General features: G+C 42.5%; 1 protein-coding gene and 1 pseudogene across 2 annotated transcripts in view; one reads left to right on the top strand and one right to left on the bottom strand.

Annotated features, from left to right (window-relative positions):
• The first annotated feature begins 101 nt into the window (after positions 1-101).
• LOC110347876 (thiosulfate sulfurtransferase/rhodanese-like domain-containing protein 3) lies at positions 102-18881 on the top strand (annotated as a pseudogene). The gene has a single exon (XR_015440383.1). The product of XR_015440383.1 is annotated as a thiosulfate sulfurtransferase/rhodanese-like domain-containing protein 3 (transcript).
• The window catches only part of LOC101715149 (scavenger receptor cysteine-rich domain-containing protein DMBT1-like), a 150988-nt gene continuing 147412 nt past the window's right edge, over positions 15806-19381 (bottom strand). The window contains 1 exon segment of the mRNA XM_087185349.1: positions 15806-16091. Coding sequence (XP_087041475.1) covers positions 15806-16091 — 286 coding nt within the window.

Below are 19381 nucleotides of genomic sequence, written 5' to 3'. Positions count from 1 at the left end.
GGATTATTTTGAAGAGAAATTGCCTATCATTCTGAGCAGTGGGAGGCCTCTAAGAGACTCCTTTTTAACTTGTTTTCCAGCTGGGTGGGCGAGTAGGGTTAGGAAGAGTGGGGCTTTGGGCAGATAAGTGAGATTAGAGCTGCTAGGCTTCTGAGCTTGCCTGAGTTTAGAATGAGTTGTACTGATCTGTTTCTCACATAACCTTTTATTTTCTTGGTTAAACATGAGCTGGGTATAGCAGTGCATACCTGTAGTCCCAGCTATTTGGGAGGCTGAGGCAGGAGGATTGCAAATTCAAGAGCAGCCTGGGCAACTTAGGGAGACTCTGACTGAAAGTATAAAAGGGTTGGGGATGTAGCCCAGTGCTTCTGCACTTGCCTAGCATATGTCAGTCCCTGGGTTCAATCCCTGGTACTACAAAACAAAAAAATAAAGGAGGGGATGGGGAGATGATAGTTACAGTAAAAGTTAGTTGATATTTTCATATGGGAACCGAAGGGGCAGTATTTAGATAAATTTTGTTTAATTGTTTCTGCTACTTTCTTAGTCCAGGTTGCTATAGCAGAATACCATAGACGTCTAAACACAAATTCCTGGGTGCAGTGGCCTGTGTCTCAGCTACTATAGACTGAGTATAGACTATACCTATTGTCTCAGCTACTTGGGAGGCTGAGGTAGGAGGATCACTTGAGCTCAGGAGTTCAAGACTAGCCTGGACAACATAGTGAGTGCCCTTCCCACGAAACAAAGCAAACCACATCAAAACAACAATAAACCCACAAATGTATTTATCACGATCTGGAGGCTACAGTTTAAGATAAAGGAGCTAGCAAGTTTGGTATCTGATGAGGTCTACTTCCAGGCTTGTAGACTGGCCTCTTCTCTGCAACCTCACATGGTGGAGGGAATGAAGGATCTCTTTGGGGTCTCTTTTATAAAGGCATTAACCCCATTCTTCAGGGCTTTGCCCTTATTACTTATCGTCTTCCAAAGGCTCCACCTCCAAATAACCTTATATTGGGGATTAGGTTTCAGTATGAATTTTGGGGGAACACAAATATTAGATCTACTGCAGCTACCATTTAAGACTGAACCTCTGTATCCTCTCATTTACAAGCTCAACAAGGCCATGCCCAGCACAGAGATTGTATTCTGGGGTCTGCGGTTGTGCTTTAGGAAAACATCTGCCCCTGTAATTTTATGTGAAATTTTGTGTCCATTTGCAGTTTTCTAGGGGAGAGATTTCATAGCTTCCACAAGAACTCAGAGGAGTCCTTGACCCCTGAAATACTAAGAAGCACTAGCTTTCCTTCCATGCTAGCAAATGGCAAGTATTTATTAAATGTTAATTCTCTCTCTCTGCCAAGGATTAATTTTATAATCAGCAGATTATTCATGCTGATGTAGTTATTTTGATAACAAAGGAGCTACTTAAATCCCAAATAGAAGGAAAAACTGCAGTTGTCTTTGTCTTTACTGTTAACTACTCTTGTGCTTTTTTTTTTTTTTTTTTTTTTTTGAGACAGGGTCTCACTATGTAGTTCAGACTGGCCTTGAACTCACTATATAGCCAAGGCTGGCCTTCAACTTGCAGTGATCCTTCTGCCGCAGCCTCTCCAGTCCTGGGATTACAAGCATGTGCCACCATGCCTGGCTCTTATGCTCTTCTTTAGCCAGGTTAGCTTTGTAGATGGTTCTCAGAACTACCTGTCTCTCCATGTCTCCCAAGGATCAACATGGATTATATGCTGTAAAGAAAGCAGCCAGGGCCAGGGATTTAGCTCAGTAGTTCTGCTGCCTGCCTCGCAAGCACAAGGTCCTGAGTTCGAGCCCTGGTACCAAAAAAAAAATTAAGTGACTGTACTTGGGCCCAGGATTTAGCTCAGTGGAGCTGCTACCTGCCTCGAAAGTGCAAGGTCCTGAGTTTGATCCCCGGTACCAAAAAAAAAAGAAAGGAGCTGGTTGGGCTGGGGATTTAGCTCAGTGTTTCCGCCTCCTGCCTCACAAGCTCAAGATCCCGAGTTCGATCCCTGGTACCCCCCCCCCCCCCAAAAGTCAGATTTCTTCCTTGAAAATGAACCATGGAGAAACTGTTACAATTGTGTCATTTTGAAGAAAAAAAAAAAGAGATGGTGATTTTGAAAAATAGGAGGAGCACATAATCTTTAACCACTGAATTGAGAAAAGGAATGAAGTAGTACACATTCATTAAATTGGGAAAAGAAGACAACAGAAAAGTGGGAGGAATTTCCCCCTTGGCCTCTCCCTTCTCCTAGGCTATTTCCATTGCCTTTGCACCTTTGGTGGGCTGCTCCACTTTCTATTTTTACATTCCTGAGCGAGAGGAGGGCAGGGAACTTGAATGTTGAAGACCAAATTCCTAGCTTAGTTATGATGTGGGGGATATCATGCTTGTTTAGATTATTATTATTATTTTGTTTAGATTATTTAAGGCCCAGCCTCTTGATTTCCTTAACAAAAGTAAGAATAAAAATCAGAGTTGAGCAATGGCCAAGTCTTGGTTCAGCTTGACCATTGTTTTCTTGTCCTTTATCAGCAGCACCCAGTGTCCAGATCTGAGAATCTTCTTTCTACTTTGAAATTAGAGTTAGAATGAGCAGGAGGGAGCACTGGTGTCATTGCTAACTTTCCTATTTTATTCCCAGAAATAAGTTGTTTTTATTTTTGGTGCCTTGATAATTGAGGAATGCTTAATTCAATTGAACCATATCCTTAGATAAAAGGCGAAGGAAACCAGCCGTCTAAAAACTGAACCTGAGGGGCAAAGAATTCAAAGACATGGAGCTAGAACTCAGGACCTTGCACTTGCAAGGCAGGCACGATTCCACTGAGCTAAATCCCTGGCCCAGGTAAGCTGTAGTTCAGATGCACAAAGCATACATCTTCCAGGACTCACACATGTAACAATGTGGTGGATATCAGTTTTCCACATGGCCACAGCTAGGGCTCCCAACTCATGTCCATGGCAAGTACAAATTTAAGGTTGTGCTTGAGATCACTCCATTTATTTATCATGTTTTCATGATCTACGTCAACTGGCTGTGGCTCAGAGGGGGAAAACAATGGTTTTCAAAGGGAAAATGTTTATTTATATATATATATATATACATATATATATATATATACATATATATATATATGCATATATGTATGTATGTATATATAGTCATGTATTCTTAAATGAGGACATGTTTTTTTTTTTTTTGGTACCGGGGATTGAACTCAGGACCTTGCACTTGCAAGGCAGGTGGCGGCACCACTGAGCTAAATCCCCGGCCCGAGGACATGTTTTGAGAAATGCATCATTAGATGCTTTTGGTATTCTGTGAACTTCATAGAGTACTTGGAGAAGCCTGGATGGTCTAGGTCGGTCACTTGATACTTGATGAACTCTCCTGGTGCCATCAATACAGGAGGTAAACGGGAGATGTATGAGCTGCTGCCAGTGTGACATGGCATACTGCTTTCCAGTGTATGTGCTAAAATAATGATGGAATACCAGTAACATAGTTGTTTATTATCATTATCAAGTGTTATATACTATAAAGAAGTGTTTATGTTATATAACTAGCAGGAAGGTAGGTTGGTTTACACCAACATCAACACAAACATGTGAATAATGCATTGCTCTGTGTATGACAGTTACGATGTCACTAGGCAATGGGGATTTCTTGTTGTAATCTCCTGGGGCCACCACCATATATACATCGTGTTCACTGAAACATCATTATATATGTAACACGAGATGTGTGTGGATATATTACAAGTATTATATCTAATTTAAATCACAAAATTAAGCATCTTAAATATAGGAATTAAAAAGAAAAGGATTAAACAAAAAGCTTCTGACCTGTCAGATTGCGTCATCTCAGAGCCAAAAGAAGCAAGTCAGCATAACTGGCACGAGGAAGTCAGAGGTGGTTCTTCTGATGAGGTTTCAATATTCTGTTCATTTCTACAGATGTGAGTGTGCTATGGAAGGTCCTAATCTGAGCAGATGATTCTATTCATGGGACTATGAAACTGCCACCCTTAGACAAACCCTATCCTCTTTACAAAGAGGTGTTCTTTAGGAGATCTATCCAACTTGAACCTCTGCATCAGGGCTGTGGTATTTGATGAGCTGTTTGGCAATTGTTGTTACAAGAAAGTTTCAACCTAAAAACAAATACCATAGTTTTATAAAGAAATGCCATTCACATTTTATTTGCTCTCAATTCAATTTAAAAAGCCAAATAGTCTTCATTGGATATTCCATGATGACATTTCTTAATTTCAGAAGCTCCCAGAAATGAGAGGTTGTGGTTTCATTTAAGCACGTTCCATTTTTTCTTTTTAGAGGCTGAACATAATAGTTCAGATTCACATGACATTCACAGGTGATGATGAAAAGGGGGTTTGATGTTTGGTGCTGGATGTAGGAAACATCAAGAAGCCATGGATCTTAGTTTCTTCATCTGTTTCCCTATGACTGGGAGAACTACTTAATCTTGCTGCATCTCAGTTTACTTGTATATGAAATACAGAGAATTATGACTGTTCTCTGTCCTGTGCTGCCAGGAAGTACAAATGAAATCATGTATTGAAAAGAACTTGAAATTATAAATCCCTGTGGAACATGTACATGTGGCAAACAGCCCAAGAAAGTTCTTAAAAGTAGTGCAACTTTTTACAGTAAGTTAATATTCTTTTTTTTTTTTTTTGGTACTGGGGATTGAACTCGGGACCTTGCGCTTGTGAGGCAGGCGACAGAACCACTGAGCTAAATCCCTGGCCCCAGAGTTAATATTCTAGCATTCACATGTGTAGCATGAGTGAAAGGAAATTTGTTACATATAGAATAAAAAAATAAGATGTGTGTTACATGTGATTTTATAGATTCTTTAAGAACAGGATAAAGGATGAATTGTATTAATATAAAATTTAAAAATGTTCAGTAAGGAACAGACAAGTGGTCTGATAAGTTACAAAAACATTGAAGGTTTGCTTACAAGCTACATTTGGTGAGGATTGCTTCAAGAACAGTGGCACAGGGGAACAACAGGGCAACTTTGGCCACAGGAGTCTCTCCACAATGGGACAGAGAGGGGTGGGAAGGAAAGGAAGAGGACTCTCAGCATAGGAAGCTGGGAGCAGGGTGTAGAAGTTTGTGGAGCAGTGACTCTCACACTTCTTGTGAGTCAGAACTACCTGGAGGGACTTACTGAGACATTGCTGGGCCATACCCTGGAGTTAGGGTTCAAAAGGTGTGTGGCCCAAAAGTGTGCATTTCTAATGAGTTTCCCATGGATGCTGAAATTGCTGGTTCAGGGAACACACTGAAAACCACAGCTATATTGGCAGAGGATGAGCAGTTTGTGCCCAGTCCTAGGGGCAGAATAAAGGAGGCTGGAGGGGCAGGAGGTGGCTCATTGTGAGAAGAGGAGGAGCTGGTGTGTGGGCAGAGAGTCACTTGGGCAGAGGAGCAAGGGAAGTTGTGAGCTGATGCCTGATCCTGTGCATACAGTCGGCACTGAAGAGGGGTCCACAGGAGGGCCACAGCTGGAGTTGGCCTGCCATAGTTAGGGAGGCTGATTACTGAGGGAAAAGGGTAGTAAATCAAGACCCACTGACAGTACCTAGGGAAGTGACCTACACTAGTTTTCCTGTTCGATTCCCGATACCAAAAAAAAAAAAATTTAGAGGGCCCAGGATTTAGTTCAGTGGTTCTGCCACATGCCTTGCAATTGCAAGGTCCTGAGTTTGATCCCCAGTACAAAAAAAAAAAAAAGAAAAAAAATTTACTCTAGAAACAAACATGGAGGGATTTTTGTGTGTCTGGGGCTAACCGGATAACAGACTCATACAAGTTAAGGCCCATGTAGAAGACACTGTTTTTTTTGTTTTTGGTTTTTTGGGGGGTACCGGGGCTTGAACTTGGGTCCTTGCAGTTGTGAGGCATGCGGTGGCACCACTGAGCTAAATCCATGGCCAGAATTCTGTTTGTTAAAAGATAAATAATAAGAATATATATATCACTTCTCAGACAAGGACACAGTGAAAAGAGCCCTGGAGGGGAGTCTGGGAGACCCGACTTCTAGCTAGAGTCTAAGACTAGGAGCCATGTGCCAGGAATAGGGCACTTTGCCTCTCTAGGCTTGGTTTCCTCATTCATTTTTTTTTCCAGTACTGGGAATTGAACCCAGGGAGCACTGAGCTACATCCCCCACCCTTTTATTTTGAGACAGCATCTCACTAAATTGCTTAGCATATATATTATAGAAATTTGGTAGTATCTGTAGCAATTACTTAGACTGTAGGCAAACCATATGTATATATAGTTTTTGGTGAAAAATATTTTCTTACACTGTTTAGAATTGAGGCGTATGATGATGATAAAAGCAGACCAACTGTTGAGCATGGTGGTACATGCCTGTAATTCCATCTACTCAAGAGGCTGAGGCAGGAAGGTCTCAAGTTTGAGCCCAGGCTGGGGAATTTAGCAAGACTCTGCCTCAAAAAAGAGCTGGGGATATAAAGTGGAGTACTTTGCTAGCACTTGTGAACCCTCTGGGTTCAATCCCTATCGAGAGAGAGAGAGAGAGAGAGAGAGAGAGAGAGAGAGGCAGAGACACAGAGAGACAGAGACAGAGACACAGAGAGGGAGAGACGGAGAAACCATTAGCTCATTATTTAAAAAACTCTCCCTTGTTGCCTATGCCAAGGGGAATGAGTCCCACCACCCCTACCCTTCCCTTGGTCCACTGCTAGTCCTGGATGTCGTTGAGTTTCTATTTTATTTCAAGAATGAGGAAACTGAAGCCAGGCTTGATGGCACATGCCTGTAACCCCAGCTGCTCTGGAGGCTGAGGCAAGAGGGTCACAAGTTTGAGCCCAGCCTGGGCAACTTAGTGAGACCCTGTCTCAAAAAGGGGTGAGAAGCCCAGTGCTCCCTGAGTTCAATCCCCAGTATCAGAGAAACAAAAAGTGAGGAAACTGAGCCTAGAGAAGCCAAGGGCCCCATTCCTGTCACATGCTTGCTAGTGTTAGACCTAGAGCACAAGTCATGCCTCCCAAACTCCTTCTCCAGTGCTCTATTCACTGTGTCATTGCTTGAGAAATGGTAGTTGCAGCCATCTCTGTAGACAAAAAATCCTGAGCCTAAGAGCCCATCCCTTGCTGAGGATTTATTTATCCGTGACTGGGCCCAGAGGAGGCCCTTAGAAAACTATTGAGCAAATGAAGAAGGAAAGAAATGTCCTCCAGACATTTTAGAATTTAACCATTCCTGGAGGTGGAGGACCAGGCAGTGAGCCATCTGGTGGCAGATTGATCACATTGGACCCATTCTATGGAGGGAACATTAATTTTGTCCTCGTTGGAAGGAACATTAATTCTGGATATGGTTTCATCATCTGTTCCTGAAATACTTCTGCCAGCCCAACCATCTGTGTGTTCATGGAATACCTCAGTCATTGTGCTACTCCGTATAGCATTGCTTCTGACCAGGGAGCTCATTTCAGAGCAATGCAGGTTCAGCAATAGATTTGTGCTTGTGTGAATTCTCTAGTGTTGCCTCATGCCCTGGAACCTAGAAGCATCTTGCCTAATGGCACCACACGACAGCCCACTGAGCACTTGGTTATGGGACCAGTTGGCCTGGGAAGTCAGGGTTCTGTCTTACAGAGTGAAGTAATGTGACTATAGTCTGTGACTGTTTCTCCCATGGAAATCAAGGGGTGGAAGGGAAGGGCTCGTCTCACTATTACATTAACTACCTCACTTGGAAAAGTATTTTCTGTAAGCTTTGAACTCCACTAGCTTGAAGGCCTTCGTTCTGATGGGAGAAATTTGATCCAAGACACAACAATGATTCTGTTGACTTGAGACTTTACTTGGCTATGCTGGACTCCTTAAGCCAAGTGGAAATTGGGTTGCTGGTACAAATAGGGGTAGAGAAATAAGTCTGCAGCTTTGGGGCACTTCTTAGAATTTCCACATCAATACTAGAAGTGAATGGAAAACTATAACAATCAACCAAAGATGGGGCCACGGAGGATTAAGACCAGTCACAGTGAAGGTTTGGTCACCCCAGCAGGTAAAGGATTACCTCCAGCTGAGATATTCATGGAGGGGAGAGGGAGCCCAGAACAAGTGAAGGAAGAAGGAAATTATGGATATCAACTGTGGCCTGGTGGCCAGTCATAGACTGGGAATTCTGTGGCAGCTAGGCACATTTTTTCCCTTTCTGCTTTTTGTGTTAGTGTATTAAGGAATTTCTTTTTCTTGTTTCACATATGGATTATTGTTATAAGTTAACCTTACAAATTTATTCAGTCAGGAGGGGTAATTTGAGAACAAGAGTAACCTTGTGCAAAGAATAATTGTATCTTGGGTTTTGTTGTGTTAAATGGAAGTTTAATAGTGGGCACAGCAATGTGTGTTATACACACTGTACCATATACAGTGGAGATGGGCTGCATTTATATGCCTTTTTAAAAAGTTATACAAAAAAGACATTAAGTCTCATTGGTTACATATTGAAATGATATATTGTCTGTATTAGGTTAAGCAAAATATATTGTTAAAATCAATTTCATCTGTTTTTCAATTTCTTATTGTGGTTATCAGAAAATTTTATTTTCATAAAATTTTAAATTACCTATGAAATCATAATAGGTAGTATGTGTATATGACACCACATAAAAGGATATACAGACCCACAAAATGGGAGAAAACATTAGCAAAGCAAATATCTAATAAGGGTATCTAGAATATTTAAAGAGCTCTTACAATTCAACCATCAAAAAACAACTCAATTAAAAATGCGCAAAGCAGGCTGGGATTTAGCTCAGTGGTGCTGAGCCTGCCTGGCAAGCGCAAGGTCCTGAGTTCAATTCCTGGTACCTCTCCCCCACAAAAATGGGCAAAGGATCTGAATAGATATTACTTTTAAAAAAATACAAGTGGCCAATAAGTACATGAATAGATGTTCTGCCTCTTTGAGTTTAAAGAGCAATAATTCACGTTCCATCCAGGAGAAAACTTGACTTTCTCAGTGTCATTCAAGAACCAGATCAGGATGCGTGGGCTGCTGCCCTAGTGTGCGCGCAGGGCCTTGCTGGGGTCTCTGGAAACTGCACTCTGCGATTTGAAGTCAATAAAGGGAACCTGCCATAATTTTTGTACTGTTTATAAGGATGTCACTTACAAAGAACTTAAAAACCTGTTGAGTTCCAAAAATATTATGCTAATTGATGTTAGAGAGAAATGGGAAATTCTTGAATATGGAAAGATTACTGGATCTATCAATATACCATTGCATGAAGTAAGTGAAGCTCTACAGATGGACTCAATAGACTTCAAAGAGAAGTACCATGAAGTAAAGTGATCCAAATCAGATAGTCTAGTGTTTTCCTGTTTAGCAGGAGTAAGAAGCAAGGCAGCTCTGGACACAGCAAGATATCTGGACTTTAATAGTGCTAAACATTATGCTGGAGGATGGAAGGAATGGGTAACCTATGAATTTTCAGAGAAGAAACAAGGAAATTAAATTTTGGAATGCAAGTTCTTTCTTTGTGTACATGCAGCCTAGGACAATGGAATCAACATAAGAGAAATCTAGTCCTGACACCAATGGTTAATGGTAAGGGGATTCTGTATAAGCCACCTACTTGTTCACTCTTTTTCTCGTATATAAATTGAAAACAATGCCCTCCCCTTCCCCTAGCTGATCATTTTCAAAGGCTACTGAGAATTGTAATAATGGTTGTGACTTGCTCTGGAAACATGTGTTTGGATTCTACAAGTTAATTTTTACGTAGTTTAGCACAGTTCAATAGTGTTCCAAAAGACTAGGTTACTTGTAATATCTAATCTTGTGTGGCCATTTGGGTTAATACAGGTTCTATTCATCAAAGAGGCTATGAACTTGACAGTAGATTAACAAGTAGACTTGACCTTTAAGTCAAAAAATCAAGAATCTGGGATCCAGATTTGAATGATGAAAATACATTAATATCATCCAAAGACTCAAGGCAGTGTTGTGACCAGAATAGCACTGATACAATTTACAATTAAAAAAATTAAAATTAGTATGATTAACATGGGGTTAGAAATCAGAACAATGATTACTTCTGTGGAGGGTAGATTAACTAGAAGAGGGAAGGAGAGAACTTTCTAGAATGATAGAAATGTTCTGTATCTCAGCTCAGTTATTGGTACATAGAAATCTATATTTTCAAAAGTCTTTGAAGTAAAAACAAAAATTGTATGCTTTTTTATAAGGATACTTCAATCTAAAATAATGAAAATAGAAAAAATGTCTACATGTGAGTCTCACTAGCATGGGTATATTTCTTTGGAATATTAAGTCCTATACTTTTGTGCTAGTAGCAAAATAAACCAGTGCTTTATCAGGGAAAAAAAAAAAGAACCAGATCAAAAGCATCTCTCCCAGTTCTCAAAGGCTCCTCTCTCTTGCACAAAGCTCTGGGCCCCACCAACTGAATTTCTACCGCAGCTTGAATACCCACTCTGGGAGCCCTGATCACATTGCAGCGTTTTGGTATAACCACCTCTCTCCTTCAGGGCAGGGATGAGGCCTTTTCTCCTTTGCCTCTCCCAGGCTTTGCACAGTGCCTGGAAGCTCCAGGGAGGGCTTGGAAAGAAAGCTGCCTCTTTTTTGGGCTGAAGGCAGAAAGCTGTGCAGGAAGTCAAATCTGACTAGATAAAGGCCAGGCTTCAGAGAAGTTGGGAAACTGGGCAGAGAGCTCTGGAACTGAGGACCCTTGCATCTTGCTATGTAAGATGAACCCTGAAACCCATCTACTTTATACATTTTAATATTTTAGGTACTTGATAGAATGAGGGGAGTGAGTCACTGTTGAGGAAGGGTATAGCTGAGGAGAGGCAAGTCAGTGAGTCCTCAGGTTTCAGCTGAGACAGCAAAGAAACCCTTTATAGTCTAAAGGGGGACATGTTGGCAGGTGAACTTGGCCATGAAAGGCAGCTCCCGATGGTCCTTCTCTGTGTTTCTGTTGGGTGGTTTCTAGAATCTCTCAGGCAGGGCTGAGGGCCACATGTGCAAATGTAGGCGATGAAGCTGTTCAGAGGGCACCATACTCCCTGGGCTCACACTGTCCCTGGGAGTCCAGTAAGGGTTTTGAGATGGGGTGGTATCCCATCTCTAGAACCTGCCATTGCTGGCCACTCAGGGGAGGCAGTTGAGTGTGTGACAAGATTTCCACAGGCCTTGTTTCTTGGCTGCCTCCTTTTATTAAATGAATGTGGGTCCAAATCCCCATCATCACTCATTGGGCTTCCCTATTTTCTTCCCTGTCCCTCTCAGTCCAGAGGGCTCGTACCCCATTTACATCCCTGCTCAGACTTGAGGCTCCCTAGGCTTCCAGAACAGTCTTCTAACTGGACCTGCTGGCTGACCCCCACTTCCTTCTCTAATCTACCTCGTATCCATGTGACATTCAGGCTTTCAGACCCCAGAGTTTGTGGCATCCTCCAGCCTCAGATGTTTATGTGAAAGCTCTCCCCAAACCCACCCCTTTGCATGATGCCTACTCATTCACCTGATGGCAGGCTTGAGCATCATGCCATCATGATGCTCATATATCATCAAATATCAAAGCCAAAGGTTAATCACACTAACAAGGAGTGATCAGTTGTGATATACAAGTTCCCCTCTACTGTAAGTGAACAAATATTAAAATGTTGAAGCTAATTATATTAGATGAATAATACAATACTTCCTCATCACCTAGCAACACACACAGTTTCAGGTTCTAGTATAAATCCAAATGGGTAACCACAATCCTGAATGCACAAAGACATGCTCTTTACATCTGTAAACACATGTCACAAACACAGGTTGTTGGAGGGAATACAATGGACATGACAGAAACTACTCTCCCAGAGCAAGTCCTTGAGGGTCTGGAGATTTTCCAGCTTCAAATCAAACCAAATTTTCTCCATTTTTTTTTTTTTTTGGTACTGGGTATCGATCTCGGGACCTTGAGCTTGCGAGGCAGGCAGCAGAACCACTGAGCTAAATGCCTGGCCTCTCTATTGTTTAATATCTCCATGTAGATCTTCTAAATACTTTTCCAAGTAGCCATGCAGTGAGTCTCCTATATGTTCATCCATATAACTTAAATTGAACTATTGCAAGCTTCTTTTTTAACCTAACAAATGAAAACACCTGAAATTTAATTAGAATGGGGAAATAACATTAAATATTTAAAACAGCACAAAAGCCTAGTTTGGTGGCTGCACTTGAGCTGTCTCTCTCTCTGCAAATGACTGGATATTCTCTGCTGGCCAACAGAGCTTGCCAACGTGGCAGGTAGGCAGAAGGCAAATCTGGCATGAAAGTGTAATTCTAGGAAAATTATTAAATATTGTGACTCACTAGAGTAGAAACTTGTTTTACCGTGATCCCCCAAAATCCTTTGTAATGGAGATATCGAGCTATACCAATTCATTGTCAGTTTGTACACCACCATTTAAAAAATATTTTTCTTCTTTAGGAAGAAATATGGTGAAGCCCTGGGTCTGAAGTTGGTGGCCTGGCCTGTAGGTCTTCCCACTTACCTGGTTGGGTGTGCTGTCCAGGTCACTTTCAACTTGGTCTCCAGAATGTAAAATAGGGATGGTAGTAGCTACCACCCCTGTCCTCCTGGGTGTGGTGGGGACCAAAAGAGAATATCTGAGCAGCTGGGGCATCCATGTTCCATCCCTGATCACTGAAGAATTCTCAGTGTGAGTGCCAGAATCCACTTTAGAACTTGCTTCCTTAGGCCACAGTAGTCCTGACTGTCATGGGTGGGGATTTAGGAAAATATACCGTGACCCAGAGGTTTCCTGGGAAGGTGCGTAGGATCACCTCTGAGGGTGAGGGAGGCAGGATTGGGAGCTGACAACCTAGGAAGCAGTTGCAGTGAAAGGGCCCAGCCTGTTCCCTGGGGAGTCTGGGGGACAGGTTGGCCCTTCAGATGTCTCTGGGGCCCAGCACTGAGACTTATATACCTCTTTCGGCTCAAGTTGTGGCTGGCTGTAAACTTGGACAAGACAGATGTCTCGAGTTGAGGGAAATTCAGGGGGAGCAGTGGCACTGAGAACCATCAGCCATCAATGTTCCCTAGCAGCCTGGAGAATGGATGACAGACTGAAGTGGCATCTGGGTGTCACTCCTGAGGAGCCGCTACACTCATTTCCTAAAACAGCTAATAAACAGCTTACTAAACAGGATTTCAGAATGTCTCCAAGGCAAATTTACCTCTGCACTGTAGTCAAGAGACTTCCTTAAGGTATTTCAGAAAGGCTAAAAGCAAAGGGACAGGCAATAGAATACCAGGCTCATGCAAACCAGGGGGCCCAGGGGTTGGAACCCAGGCTATCCACTTGGCCTCTGCTGCCCTAAGGGGTGGGGTCATCTTGCTACTGTCTAGCAGGAGGGAAAGACCTGCCTCCACTCCCTCATCCCTATCCTAGGCCAGATCTCACCAGCACAGGATGAAAAGTGTTTCTCATCCTTTCCCCATAGGAGTGGAGTAGAAGTCCAGTCTTCCCACTTGGTCTGCATCTGATAGGGACTGTGCAGTTGAGGGTCCCACTACTGTCTGGAGGTGGTGTGCATCCACATCCCCACCTTGCCTTTTGACCTCACTCTGGTGAGGGGAGGAAGGAGGTAAGGGGCACTGGGGAGCATGAGGGGCTAGGCTCTGCACTCCACCTTTGCTGGCTGGGGTGGTGGGGTGGGGCTCAGGGTTTTCCTAGTGTTTGGCTGGAGTAGCACAGTTTTTTTTTTTTTGTACCGGGGATCGAACTCGTGTCCTTGAGCTTCTGCAGCAGGCGGCGAAACCACTGAGCTAAATCCCCAGCCCATGCACAGTTTTTGTCTAAAAGTTTCCTGTGTTGCTGGGTAGTCTCTTTTCTGGTCCTTTTGGTAGAGAGAAAAGGCTTTTCTTGGGGCTGTTTTAGTATCATACTTCATGTTCCTCAACAGGATTTTCCTTGAAGAGAAGTGCATTTTGATTCATGGAGGATGGAATATTGAACAAATTTAGCCTGGCTTTACAGCTTCATTGTTCCTAAGAATCACCTGGAGTATTTTTAGAGATGTCTACTTCCTAGATCTGGTCCCTTGAACCACACCAAGTGAAGGTGATCTGGAAGTTCATTGGGATTGATTGATTGATTGATTGATTTAAATACTAGTCCTTTCATTGTCAATACTTTTCACAGTAGAGATTTGTTGAAAGTCATAAAGTACTAGCTTTTTTTTTCTTTTAGGTGGGTTTTTTTTTTTTTAATACTGGGGATTGAACCCAGAGCCTAACACATGCTAGCCAAGCTCTCTATCACTGAGCTACATTCCCGGCCCTGCATGCTAGGTTTTGGCAGCTGTTAAGCCTCTATCTACTTCAACACATTATGGATAGGCGCGGTTAATGGGACACTGAACCTTGGAAAGTGGAAACTCTAGCACCCTGGTTAGTTGGAAAAAACCTTTTATCCCTTTGAAGCATTTGCATGCAAATAGATAGCTGACGCTAAAATCATTGTTTAATGTGGCTGACGATTAACCTTGATTTAAAGATGTCTTGTTCACCATATTGGCCACAGGCCACATTTTATCAATTTCTGTTTATGAGGGAACTTCATCAAAAATAAATATCAGCATCACATTTTTACTAACAATTATTGATGAAGGACATGTAGTTAATAGAACTGAGATGTTCCTATTGAAGGCAACAGCTCTTTGGATCATGTGTCAGATTTTTATCTTTTAGGACCTGAGGGGTTGGTCCCAGGATGCACCAGTGTCCATTGCTTTGTGGGACTTCACAATACTGTAGTTTCATCTCTTATGCTGGTATTTATTGTTAAAAACTGGAATAATTTCTTGGAGATGGGAATTTATATTTTAAATATTGCTAATAAATATTTCCTAGCAAGCAAAAACAAACAACAAAACCACCAATGTTCAAGTCTGTGTATTTACAGGATATCCTGAGAGTAGCAAGGCTAGCATTGGTGTCTTCCTGTCACAGGAAATAGAAAAAGCAGGTGCTGTCCTCCTTTAACAGATGCACATTAGAATATGTGGCTCTTTCCTTGTCTGTGTACTTCTCAAGTTTCCTGGATGATGCATGATCTGAGAAACAGACTGAGAACACTACCACATGAGCAGCTGGCAGGTCAGAAAGCAGGTACTTAAAATCCCAACCCCATAAAGCTGGGCTCTAATCTGTTTTCCTTGAAACAAAACAATTAAAGCTTGTTTTGATGAGTCAATGACATGTATGATTCAACTGTCACATTACTAGAGTTTAAAGAAAAATCAGCAGTGGCTTCCTGACAGACACTTAGTTTATTTTTCATAAGACTCTTAGTAAGATCTGAAAATTCTTACATCACCAGAGTGACAAACAGGGATCCACCTATTAGTATCTGAATAATAAGTCATCAACTTTTAAAGTCTTTAAAATGGCCATGAGGTAGAGGGAAACACCCTGTTTTTAATAACATTTTGTACACTTTAAGACAATGATCAACATCTTGATAGGGAAGAATTAGAAAGTCAGCATTTTTAGCCTAGAAGGGTAACTGCCTTAGCAGTGCAGTAGTTAGAGATTTATTTAGTAACAAACCTCAGAGAAGCAATATTTCTGTTTTTCCTGCCTATCTCTGTGAGTATCACTTCTGATTTGCCAAGCATTGCTTCACTGCAAGAAGTAGACTGCTCCTAATTTCGAATATATTCACATACAAGTTGGAGAAATCACACTCAGGTCTTGCTCTGACCGGTTGCTTTGTTGATCTCCAGTGGTCCCACTATCTGGAAATGCTCAGTCTGCTCTTCCTTGAGCTCCAAGGGATCTGCATTTCTCCTTTTATGCTCCACACAGCCCTGGGAGCAGTGAGAGGAGTAGTCCCTTTCCCTGCACATGGCGATCTTACATTGCAGGTAGACCACATCATAGCTATCAAGAACACTGAAGGCATTGAACTTGAACCGGGCCACATTCTTCTGTGAAGAATGGAGGTTGACATAGGTACTGTCTACGATACACCTGACAGGGGAAAAAAATCCAAGCCAAAAGATTAATTTAAGGTATGATGTGAATTTACTCTAACCCAAGTAACCAGGTTTGGACCCAGATTTCTGAATTCCAAATGGAGCTCTTCCTACTGTTTTATAAAGAAGCTACTACCACTCCTATTCCTACTTCTACCATGTGCTCATAGGTGGGGCTTTTTGGAGCTGGCTGGATCTAAGGCATGCAATACTGAGATTAAGAGTTTGTGGTACTAAATTATTCCACTGATTGGAATTAGTACAGTTCTGGGTGTGGATAATGGGAAGGCCTACCTTGGGTATGGGTGGCACCACCCAAAAGGCTTGTAGCTTGGATGGGATAAAAGGGAAAAAAGACTTGCTTCACTGCTTGCTGCTTTCTGCCTTCTGCCTGCCACACCATGAATTGTTTCTCTTCTGTGATGTCCATCTGCTGGGCTACCCTGCCTTGGAGTCAGCTGACTATGGACTGAAACTTCTAAAAACTATGAGTTGATATGAATCTTTTCTCCTTTAACTTGTAGGTGTTGGGTAATTTATCTCAGCAATGAGAAAAATAAGTAAGACAAATTTTGGTACTGGGACTGGGGCTGTTGCTGTGATACTACCTGGCCATGTGGTTCAGGAGTCTTTGGAACTGTCTTGGAGGAAGAATTTGGAAAGGTTTGGAGGTGCTAGCTGAAGAAGCAGCCCTAGAATGCTGTAAAATGAACTTGATGGGAGATTCTGGTCAGAGCTCAGAAGACCAGAATGCTGACAGAAATGTAACTGGTAAAGACCAGGCTCAGGAGGTTTCAGTTAGAAGCAAGGACTGCATTGGCTATTGGACTCCAGACCACGTGTGTTATGCTTTGGCAGAAAATGTGTCTGCTTTTTTTTTTTCTTGTCCGGAGATGCTCCCTATGACTGAGATTAAGGGTGGTAGACTAATTAATCTGGCGGAAGAAATTTCAAGGCAGTCTAATGTTGAGGCAGTGCCACGGCTACTGTTGGGGACTTTTAGCCAGATTTATATTGAAAAACAAAAGCAAAGAGCTGAAAAGAGTGACTTTAAATGCTTTAACTTTGGCTAGAAAGGAAGTTCTAGTCAAGTTGTGGACTGAATAGATGAAGCAGAGGAGAACTTGGTTGCTGGGAAGGAACAGAACAATAGAAAAGATGGCCTGAGGACATCACAAGAACCAGAAGGACTCCTTCCTCTGCAGCCTCAAAATTGTAAAGGTGAGGGCTAGGGATTTAGCTCAGTGGTTTCGCCGCCTGCTGCACAAGTGCAAGGACTCGAGTTCGATCCTTGATACCAAAATGAAAAATTGTAAAGGTGAAAGACTTTGCTTTGAGAAGAGAGCCCCAAAACACCAGATCCCAGAATGGCAGTGGCGTAGGGAATTTGTTCCTCAGGAATGGGTGCATTGCGCTCAGCAACTCAGGCACTTGACCCCTACAACCAAGAGAGAAGGATGTCTAGCTACCACTCCAACTGGTGGCAGATGGTGGTGTCATTCACACAGTACTGGTTTTAGGTGCATGCAGATTGCAAGAACTATGGGGTCAGGGCTTCCACCTAGACTTCAGAAGAAGGCCTGGGAGGCCAAGAAGTGTGCCCCTGAGAGGGCAGTGTGTGAATCTGTGAGTGTGAAGCTGAAGGTGCAGTGGAGAACCCAGAAGGCTGGAGAAGCCAGGAATGTTGATTGTGTGAGGAGAGCTGCAAGGGATGACCGAAGCCTGCCCACAAGAGAAGTCATGAGAGCTGCAACCACTGATGGTGCCATAGGGGCAGAGCCAACCAAGCCCTTTGGAGTTCACATCTTGCCCCAGATTGCCCCAGATTGTCCTAGATACTGGATATGGAATTACAGGACTTAATGTTTGCCCTGCTGGATTTTGGACTGGCTTTGGCCCCACTCCTTTGTATCCTTCTATTTCTACCTTTTAGAATGGCAATGTTTATATTGTGCCACTGTGTGTTGGAAATGTTGAACTTTGTTTTCATTTGTACAGGGGTTTGCAGCTAAGAGTTTGCCTTAATCTCATAGGAGACTTTAGACTTGGACTTTTCAGCAATGCTGAAACTGTTAGGACTGTGGCAACTCTTCGAGATGGACTAAATGCCTTTTGCATAAAGGGATACATATGAGTCTTTTGGAGGCCAGGGGAAATGGCTTGTATCTAGATGTCCCCCTAAAGTCTCATGCATTCATAAGTGGGGGTTTTTGGAAGTGGCTAGATCTAGGATGTGTGATTCTGGGATCAAGGATGTGTGATAACTAAATGAGTTTTAGCAAAGTTCTGGGTGTGGATAATGGAAGCTTCAACCTGGGTGTGGGTGGCACCAATCAATAGGCTTATAGCCTGGATGGACTATAAAGTGATAGAGGAAAGGCAGGTTGCTTTGGTTCACTGCTTGCTACCTTCTGCCATGCCATGAATTGCTTCTCCTCTGCCATGTCCCTCTGCCTGTCACCCCACCATGGAGCCAGCTGACTATAAACTGAAACCTTTACAAACTGTGAGCCCAAATAAACCTTTCTTTCACTAACTTGTGGGTGTTGGGTATTTTGTCCCTGCAACAAAAAAGTTACAAAAACAATCAGTAACCGACAGGCCCAGCAAGCATAAAATCAGTCATAATACAGGTGACCCAAAGAACACTATTGATTCACTGGATCTAATTAGAATTTATATAACACTCCATCCAATGACAGCAGAATACATATTCTTCTCAAGCGCACATGGGACCATCATCAAGATAGAACTCACTGGGCCAGGGATTTAGCTCAGTGGTTCTGGCACCTGCCTCACAAGTGCAAGGTCCCAAGTTTGATCCCTGGTACCATAAAAAAAAAGAATTCACTCTGGGCCATAAGAGATACCTTAATAAATGTAAAAGAATAGAAGCCACACAAAATGCATTCTCAGGTAACTATGGGATTAAACTAGAAATCAAGAACAGAAATATAATTGTTGAAAAATTCCCAAATATTTGGAAAGGAAACAACATAGTTTTAAGGAACCCATGGATTGGGGAGAGGGAAAATGGTGAGGTAAAGGCTGGCAGCATACCACAACCTCTGCAGGACCTGGCATCCAGACACCTGGAGAACAGCAAATTAACAAAGAGTAAAGGAAGAAGACTCTGAGAATCAAGAAAGAGCTGACAGAAAAATTAGAAGTCACAGAGAAACTAAAGACAATGCCGAGAAAATACCAAAGCAGTCTAGAATGTTAACCCTGGGTCCCAGGGAGGGGGACCTACTCCCTCAAACACAAGCTCCAAGAAGAAGGTTG

This window comes from Heterocephalus glaber, unplaced genomic scaffold (assembly GCF_053883595.1).
Source record: "Heterocephalus glaber isolate CG9 unplaced genomic scaffold, H.glaber_assembly_v1.0 deba00001497, whole genome shotgun sequence".
Classification (NCBI taxonomy): Eukaryota; Metazoa; Chordata; class Mammalia; order Rodentia; family Bathyergidae; genus Heterocephalus; species Heterocephalus glaber.
The sequence above is the reverse complement of the archived record's forward strand: the minus strand, read 5'-3'. Positions and strand labels throughout refer to the sequence as shown.